Source organism: Rosa chinensis, chromosome 2 (genome assembly GCF_002994745.2).
Source record: "Rosa chinensis cultivar Old Blush chromosome 2, RchiOBHm-V2, whole genome shotgun sequence".
In the NCBI taxonomy this organism is placed as follows: domain Eukaryota; kingdom Viridiplantae; phylum Streptophyta; class Magnoliopsida; order Rosales; family Rosaceae; genus Rosa; species Rosa chinensis.
In genome coordinates, this window is record NC_037089.1 from 77,385,407 (window position 1) to 77,395,103 (window position 9,697).

The 9,697-nt window shown below is 38.9% G+C and overlaps 2 protein-coding genes across 2 annotated transcripts; both read left to right on the plus strand.

The window, feature by feature from the left end:
• Positions 1-378: 378 nt before the first annotated feature.
• On the plus strand, positions 379-1,010 carry LOC112188388. The gene has a single exon (XM_024327491.2). The coding sequence runs from the start codon at positions 469-471 to the stop codon at positions 748-750; it is 282 nt and encodes a 93-aa protein (XP_024183259.1). The 5' UTR covers positions 379-468; the 3' UTR covers positions 751-1,010.
• Positions 1,011-2,629: 1,619 nt separating this feature from the next.
• Positions 2,630-3,126, plus strand: LOC112189633. The gene has a single exon (XM_024328976.2). The coding sequence runs from the start codon at positions 2,717-2,719 to the stop codon at positions 2,993-2,995; it is 279 nt and encodes a 92-aa protein (XP_024184744.1). The 5' UTR covers positions 2,630-2,716; the 3' UTR covers positions 2,996-3,126.
• The last annotated feature ends 6,571 nt before the right edge of the window (positions 3,127-9,697 follow it).

Sequence of the window (9,697 nt, forward strand, 5' to 3'; positions counted from 1 at the left end):
TATACCTCGACCCCCCAAGTTTCAAATCCTGGTTCCGCCCCTGCTGATAAGAGGACTGCACCGCCCATTGGTGCGGCAACCAATTTCTCACCATATCAACAGTCTAACGCAAAAACAGAATTCTTAAAAAAAGGAATTACTTGCCTTTTTGTTAATCATTGGTTATTTTGGCCCTTATCCTTATCCCAGGCCCACCTTTCATGGTAAACAAAGTACTCACGAGAGTGGTTTAACTCCCAGACCGCGGGCCTATGGACATTTGTTTAAGCAAAACCATTTAAGTTTCCACCCACAGACTTTTACCAAAGGAAACAGACAAAACAAATACCACTGGCTCCTCTACCTCATCCCTCTTCTATATAATGACCACCTCATTCTGAAACCATTCAAACTCACCTGTGAGAAATTCCAAAACACAAACAGAGGATTACTGCTTCTATCAGAAAAGAGAAAATCATTGTCACCATCATGAGTACTAGCTCAAGAGCAAGCAAGGCCATTGTGGCAGCAAGTGTTGGAGTTGTGGAGGCATTGAAGGACCAAGGCATTTGCAGGTGGAACTCACCCACCATAAGATCCGTCCATCAACAAGCCAAGAACCATTTCAGGTCTTTTTCTCAGGCCAACAAGAACAAGCTATCTTCTTCTTCGACCTCAGCTTTGAGCAAAGTCAGGAATGAGAAGCGTATGAAGTCAGAGGAGTCTTTGAGGACTGTCATGTACTTGAGCTGCTGGGGTCCCAATAACTAGTTCAATTATTCATGCAAGCACTTAAAATCAAGAGCAAGATTACCTTGGCTTGGGCTGAACAAGAATTAAACTTGTTGATCAATGGCTTTGGCAGTTTGGCTTGTAATTAAATGGAAGGAAATTGAGTGATGTCTCTGCCATTATAGCAAATTGTTGTAGGTTTTGTTATAACTATTGACATTATCTGTACTATTTACTCTCTTGAGTAATGTATTCTTGTTTCTATATTAATGACAAAAGCATATGGCAAATCAAAAACCCATTTGGCAACCCTATTCTAAGTCATAGCATCCTGTTCCTGATTGTAGAAGAAAAAGATTAGTGGTCCAGGTAATGAAATTCGGATTGCTTAAGAGATATGAGATATATATCAAGAAAGGCTTCTTGATGGAATCAAGGCCTCTTCAAATTTCAAACTTGTTCTTTGGAAGATGGCCGCAGCTCAGAGCCTGCACCATTCTTTCCAAATCTGCTTTTGAAAGTTCTACCTATAAACGTTGCAGCTTCTTCATCTGATTGAAACATCAAAGTGATAGCATTCGAGTTGTATTGACTGGAAAGCAACAATTGGATCTGTATACACTTAATTGGCACCATGAAAGTAGGCCTTAATGCAGATTATGCAGTAATTGCATCACCAAACAGTTTCCTAATCCTAACCAGAAAGAAAACAAACAAAAACGTAATAATGGGTTCCTGTGTCCCATACCTGAGGCTCAAATGGGATTTTATAGGGAAAACCATGTGCTCCTCTGCAGCATTTTATAGACGTGTAGAGGATATAGGCAAGCTTGTCATAATTGAGACTACCTGGCACTGGGAAATAATATGATTCACCACTGTAAGCAAAAACCAGCAGTAGCTACAGAGTACAGAGCCTCCAGCGCATGGTTTCTTCAATATCTTATTTACTTTGATTCCACAACTTGCACTCTCACTCCCTCTATAAAAGCAAGACCATCTCACCCTGTTTACTCAAACATTCTTCAAAGCTTTGCTTGATTAGCATCAGAACATACAAGAACATCACACTCCTGATTCCAGTAGAAGATCAAGATCATCAACATGAGTTCTTCATGGTCAGTAGCAAACAGGGCTTGGGTAGTAGCGGCAAGTGTTGGAGTTGTGGAGGCCTTGCAAAAAGACCAATTAGGGATCTGTAAGTGGAGCCAAACTATGAGATTGATGCAGCAACATGCCAAGACCCACCTCAGGTCTTATTCTCAGGCTTCCACCAAACTCTCTTCCTCATACTCGGTTTTGTTTTCAAGGAAACTCAGAGATGACGAGCCAAAGCAGTCCGAGGACTCTCTTAGTAAAGTCATGTACCTCCACACTTGGGGTCCCAACTAACCAAATTTGCTTGTTTACAGAGAATGCATGATTGTAATTAAATTGTAGATTTCTGACTCTGTAATGCATGGAAGAAACTAATATGAGAATTGATCCATTTTGGCATATTATCATTAGCTCTCTTACAACTCAAAGCATCACTGATCCAAAATACTGGTCCCCTAAAGTATAAATTTTACTAATTTATTTTAACTTAAACAATTAGATTTTCTTTACACCAGAAGTGTGATTTTTTTTTTTTGTCAAGGAAGAGTGAATTTAATTTGGAAAATGACAATTTCCTGTAAAATAAACAAAACCAAAGTGTGAAAAAATAGCAAGTGGATTTTCTCCTATACTTGAGGCTTTGATGGATTTTATAAGGAAAACCGTGTGCTCATCTATATTTGTTCGTAGTAAAGTAATTGAGCAGTGACACTTGGCAATGATGACGCCGAAACCAAACCAACTCTCAAGTAAAACCATTGCCTGCGCTCCTGGTTTTCCCATATTTTATGGGCTCCCTCTTCCATTCATGAACTTATAAAAGCAAAACCATCTCACGGTTTGCTCAACATTCATCAAAACAATCAAGCACATTCAAACAGCAGTTTCAGTTTTCATCATCAACAATATGAGTTCTTCATCATCAGCAAGGAGAGCATGGATAGTGGCAGCAAGTGTGGGAGTTGTGGAGGCCTTGAAAGACCAAGGAATCTGCAGGTGGAATTACACAATGAAACTGGTGCAGCAGCAAGCCAAGACCCATCTCAGGTCTTATTCTCAGGCTCATTCAAAACTCTCTTCCTCATCCTCTGCTTTGGTTTCAAGTAAACTCAGAGATGACAAGGCCAAGCATTCTGAGGAGTCTCTCAGAAAAGTCATGTACCTCAGCTGCTGGGGTCCCAATTGAGCTAGTTCATTAGGCCACTTTTTAATTTTGTGGTTCTGAACAAAATTTGTTAATGATTAATCGTAACTTGTAGATCTCTGTTTCTCTGTGATATAAACAATGAATCTCAAAGTTTTGGCAACATTATTTCATTAGCCCTTTTTTTTCTCTTCGTTTCTTTTGGATTTGTGTCTACCCAACATAGATACAGCCAATTTCATTGCTTCATTCACTAAATGCTAGCACCAATTATGGTCTTCATTCCTATCATCGATCCAAAGGTAGCTTAAGATCGAGGTCCGGTAAGAAATGCTGTATGAGGAGACTCGGGGGCTACGAATCTCATAGTGGGACTCTGAAAGATCAGATCTGGATACTACCCAAAATAAAATAAACTTGTTCTGATTGTAGCAACTAGCAAGGCTTTGTAAATTTCAGGACTTCAATCAAAGTGGTTAATTTATCTACAGATCAAAGTTCATGACTTTCACTGATACTTGAAAGCAATGATGGTAAACGACACAATGTAAGAATTAGAAATGATCATGTGGCAAATTAAATAAACAGGAAAAGCTAGGGAAAGAGATGAACGGGAGGAAATCATTGGAATGAGGGGTTTCGGGAAGAAGTTGGATCCCTTTTGGATTTTCCAGAACTTGGTATGCGTTCTTCCCAATCCCCTCATGCCCATCACTTCATCACTCTCACTCTCTTTTCCTCTTACTCCTTCTCGCTCAAACAAAACAGGAAGAAGAAGTTTAATGGATTGTATGGATATGGTAATCACTAATCAGTAATAAACAACAAAAATTGAAAGGGAGTAAGCCTAGGAAATTGTTGGGATGGGAGGAATCGGTAAGAAATTCTCTTTATTGATCTGCTTATATTTCTTATCAACCTCACCCATTCCAAGAACTTCCTCGAGCTTTTCTGCCTTTCTCACCCAAGCAACTTGGATTTGTTTAACCATGGTTTGGGAATGGGACTCAACTGTTGCTTATAAAAGGAGATTGGAGTGGCCAGTCAAAGCAAGCACTGTACTGGTTTCACCTGAATTGGGACCCCCCAGAATTCAAACACACAGTCTTCTTCTTAAAAGAAAAAGGAAATTCAAACACGCAATGTCTGTGGTTCACTCACACGACTGAACAATAGACCCTGCTATTTATTTCTGCAATCTTGCTCTCTCATTGTCACACAATATAGGCACAACATAAAGTGAATAAATATACAAGAGAAAAATGTATCAATAGTCTTGTGCATCGGTCAGTTTGATATCCAGACTCACAATAGTATCAATGTGATACATAGACTCAAAATTTGTTATCAATGACATACTTCCATTAATGTTCTGTCAATCGTCTGTTAAATATAATAATGTGGCATACACGTAAGGCAAAATATAGGGACAAAAACGTCTTTTAAACTTGTTAATAAAATAAATTGAATTACACTAAAAAAACAAAGAAAATAATCATTGGTGATAATTAGGGCTGCCACTTGGTTTGATAATTACTAAACCGACCGAATACCAACTGATATTTTAGGTTTGGTAAACCGACTTTTTAGTAACCTAGACCGATAAAACCGAAATCGAAAATTACAGAAGAAGTTAGTTTGATTTTGGTAAATACCAAATCTACCGATTATCTAAATATTATATTTATATGCTACAGTTTTCAATACACATATATGTATATTAAGAAATAAACATAAAAACTTTTATAATAGTATGAACATTACTACATATACTACATTAATAGTATATGAATTTTAAGTAACCTAGTCAACGATGGTTAAATAACCCAGTTTTATTGAAAATTGCTAAAACTTGATGTCATATATATAAAATAAAGCTATAATTAGTAGATGAATACAAAGTTTATGACTATAAAATTCAAAAACCTAGTTTTGTTCGTTCTAATTTATATTATAAAGAATTAGTTGTTCTAATCTCCTGTGTTGGAACTGCCAAGGGATTGGGAACCCTTGGACAGTTAGAGGACTTAAAGGGCTTGTGTCCCTAATTCATCCCAATTTTATTTTCTTATCGGAGACTAGGTGCACTGTGGCTGAAATGGTGGGGATTCGTATCCAGCTGGGGTGGCAGAATGCGTTCGCGGTTCCGTGTAAATTCAAGCAAAAAAAGAATGGGAAGGGTGTGAGTAGGTCCGGAGGTTTGTGTCTCATGTGGAATAATGATGTGCCTATTTCATTACGAAATTATTCAGATAATCATATTGATGTTTTCGTGGGTAAGGACTCTGACCCGAAGCGGTGGAGGTTCACGGGCATTTACGGTTTTCCCAAGGTTGAGGATCGGCACCGTACCTGGACATTGTTAAAAACCCTAGGCCTGCAGTGCTCTGTGCCTTGGGTTATTGGTGGAGATTTTAATGAGATTCTGTGGAATAGTGAGAAAGAAAGAGGCCCTGCTGATAGGCGCATTTTAATGTGATATTTTAAATGTTAATTCCTCACATTTTGCTTAGTTATTCCTTAACGAATCGATTTTTAACTTAATTTCTAATTTTAGGTACATTGGAGTAGATGAAGAAGAAATGAGTGTTACGTCCATAATTACCTAGAAATGATGGAGAAGAATGAAAATGCACTAAAAAGTCAACCTTGAATATTTTCTTACTCCGGCTAGGAGAATCAGAGCCAAGCAAGGAAGAAGGAGCGGCCACCTGACCAAATGAACTTGAAATGAGCTGAAACTCTCCAGATCCATTCTAGACACCCAAATGATAATTTCTTATGAAGAGTTCCAGAGAAAAATATGAGTGGAAGGCCTTCAAACAATCAGCCCAATTTTCTACAGAAGTAAAACCGGAAAACTGGACCTGTAAGAGGTCCAGCAGCATTTCCGGCCCAACCACATGGAATAAAGCTCTGAAAATTTGTCAGGATGATCTACACTCATAGTGGAACATTTTTTATGAAGAAGTCGAAGGCTCATTCTGAAGTGTTGATGGAGAAATAATTGAAGGAATAAAGGGGAAGAAACTGACCTGAAAACAGCTCAACACCACATATTCATGTTTCCCACCCATATGAAGAAAGCATTTCTTTTTCCTTGGATACATTTTTCTACTCTAAAACATCATCATCACTTCCACATTTCTTCACCTTCATGCTTTGCTTTCATCATTACCTCATCTTTTACATATTTTACAAACCACTTTCATACTCCACTTTCATTATTTTTCTTCATCTCATCATTTCACTCTTCTTTTTCTTCCCTATTTAAACACATTCTCCTCTCACTCTCAATCACACATTCCTTCATCCATTTCATCTCCTTGTCTCACCATTTCCTCTCCATTTTCCTTAGAGACCAATTCCTTCATCCATTCCATCTTCTTTGTCTCTCCATTTCCTTTCCATTTTCTCTCCATCCTCTAGTGCATTCAACATTTCAAGCAAGGCCAAGGGAGAAGAACAATTGCCGTGAGCATCATCCTCCATCACCATCCTTGAAGCTTGCTTTCGAGATTCAAGAGACCACATCCTCAATTCGTTCATCTCATCTCCATCTCACGGTGTAATCCGATTCTCCTTTGTAACCTTTGCTTTGATTTCGTTGGTTTTGTTCTAGTTGACATATGTGTTTGAATGAATATTAATTTCTGGAATTTTATGATTAATTGAGAATTTTCAGATTCATATTATTGTGATTCGAAGGTTGCTTATGTGGGTTTGTTTAATTAAATTTGCGTTATAGATAACTTTTGTATTTTAATCTTATGTGGTTGCAAACACTTAGGGTTTTGATATGAATGGTGCTAGGTTTAAGAACATGAAATCGACTTTTCGTTTTGTGTAAACTTGAATCAAAGTAGTAAAGGTTTTGTGCAAAGACCGAATTTAATTAAAGAGGATTGCAATTAGGTGGACTTTTCCATACTAAGTTGTACACTTGAGTTGATAGCCTTTCTCTATGTGTAATGCATTAAACATGACATGATTGACTAGCTTTCTAGGGTTTGATTGCATGTTTAATAGGATTAATCTAGGTGCTTTCGCTTAGGTTAATTAGCATTGAAAAGTAAAAAATGGGAATTCATTTGCTTTCGAATGTTTCACATGATCAACTCCTCTCTCATGACTTAGATGAACAATATTAGGGTTTGAATCAATTTTAATCATATGTTTCGGTTTTTGATCTTTGTTCTCTCACTCCATTTTATTTTTATGTTTTTGCATTTTAATTATTTTGTTAACTTAGTTTTATTTTCGAAAATCCAAAAACAAAATCCCCCCTTATTTTTGTTCACTTGTATATATTTATTCTTTATTTTATTTTTGTAAATAATACTTTTCTTTATTTGTTTCACAATGACAGGTGTACCCTCAATCCCCGGAATAGAACGATCCCTATTTGCTTATACTACTAACGATATTTCAGGGTTAAATTATGCGCTTGCTTTCGAGCGCATCACCTGCTAGGTGTGAACGACAGATGGAGGGGTTTCGAGAGTTTGTGGAACTCTTCTCCCTTAAAGAATTATCCTATACAGGACCCTGCGTTACTTGGAGAGGGAAACGTGGAGGCGAATGGATAAACGTCCGACTAGATCGTTATCTTGTTACGAGTGGGTGGTCTGATTTATTCCCAGTTTCAAGAGTTCTCCATCAAAGTCCAAATAAATCTGATCACCTCCCAATAACTATGGAGGTGAGGGAGTGTAGTCCAAAACGGAGAAAGAAGCGGAAAAAGAGGTTCAGATTCGAAGAACTCTGGCTCCGAGATGAAGAGTGCAGTAAGTTTGTCGAGCAGGGTTGGAGTTGGTCTGGTGGTTCTGACCCGTTCTCTAGGGTTTGTGGGAAGATATGTGAAACTCGCCGAGTCTTACAGGATTGGAGTGAAGTGAAATTTGGGTCCCTGCGAAAGAATATTAGCGAAATTCAGGACCAGTTGGGTGCATTCTACGACGCCTCCTTCTCTTCACCTCCAGAGGAAGCTAGAATCTTACTGGAGAAGAAACTTGATGAACTTCTAAAGCTTGAACAAGATTTTTGGAGTCAAAGGGCTAAAGTGTTTTGATTAACAGAGGGAGACTTGAATACCCGTTTTTTCCATCAACGTGCAAGTAATAGGCAAAAGAAGAACAAAATTAAAGGGCTTTTTAATGACGGGGGTGTTTGGTGCACTGACGATGGTGAAATTGAGGAGATAGTCTTATCTTACTTTCGCACACTGTTTACGACGTCTCAGCCTCAAGGTTGTAGTGAAGTTGCTGCATTTTTGCCTAATTTTATCTCTGATGAGATGAATGAAAAACTTGCAGGTGTTATCACACAGGAGGAGGTTTACAAAGCCCTCAAACAAATGCATCCTGGGAAGGCTCCCGGCCCCGACGGTTTTGCACCTTGTTTTTACCAACGCTTCTGGAATGTAGTTGGGAATGATGTGACTGATGCAATCAAGTGTTTCCTGGGTTCTGATGAGATGCTGCGACAAATAAATCATACTAATGTTACTCTTGTCCCTAAAGTGAAGGAGGTTGAGCACATTCATCAGCTCCGCCCTATAAGCCTGTGTAACGTTCTCTACAAGCTGGGCTCGAAGGTACTCTCCAACAGATTGAAGCCGCTACTCCAAGAACTTATTTCCCCCTTCCAAAGTGCTTTTGTACCTGGACCCTTAATTTCTGACAACTCCCTCGCTGCGTTTGAGATCTCTCACTTTCTAAAGAAACGTAGACGAGGACATGTGGGTTATGGGGCTCTGAAACTTGACATGAGTAAGGCCTATGATCGGGTTGAATGGATATTCCTGGAGCAGGTATTGACACAGCTAGGTTTCAGTCCCATTTAGACTACCTGGGTTATGAGATGTGTTCGAACAGTATCGTATTCCTTTATTGTTAATGGTGATCCCAGAGGCCATGTTACCCCTTCTAGAGGTCTAAGACAGGGCAATTCCATATCACCATACCTCTTTCTGTTGTGTGCTGAAGCATTATCCCGAATGATCCTGAGTGCGGAAGAAGGAAACGTAATTCATGGTGTTAAGATATGCACTGGTGCACCCTCAATATCTCACCTACTTTTCGCAGATGATTCATTTATTTTTTTCAAAGCTGAGATGGATGAATGTTTTGCCTTAAAGGAGATCTTTGGGCGGTATGAAAGAGCATCGGGCCAACTTATAAATTACCAGAAGAGTTCAGTTTCATTTAGCAAGAATGTGAAAAGAGACAAACAGAATGATCTTGCTGCAGTTTTGGAAGTGTTACGTGTGGACAAACATGACAAATATTTGGGGTTGCCTACGGAGCTGAGTTATTCAAAGACTGAGGCATTTAGTTTTCTCAATGAGAGGATTCGGAAGAGAACATAAGGATGGAGATAAAAAAACATTGAGTGCGGCGGGTAAGGAAGTTATGGTGAAGGCGGTGGTGCAGTCAATCCCAACGTATGTAATGAGTTGTTTTGAGCTTCCAAAACACCTTTGTTAGGAAATGCATCGCCTCATGGCTCGATTTTGGTAGGGTGACAAGGTTGATGACAAAAAGATTCATTGGCTAGCGTGGGAGAAGTTATGTGTTCCTAAATCTGAAGGAGGCCTAGGGTTCCGAAACATGGTTCATTTCAACCAAGCTTTACTTGCGAAGCAAGGTTGGAGGATCATTCAGTCCCCAAATTCGGTGCTTGCCAGGTTATACAAAGCTCGGTATTTTCCGCACTGTGACTTCTTGGAAGCGGAAGTAACTA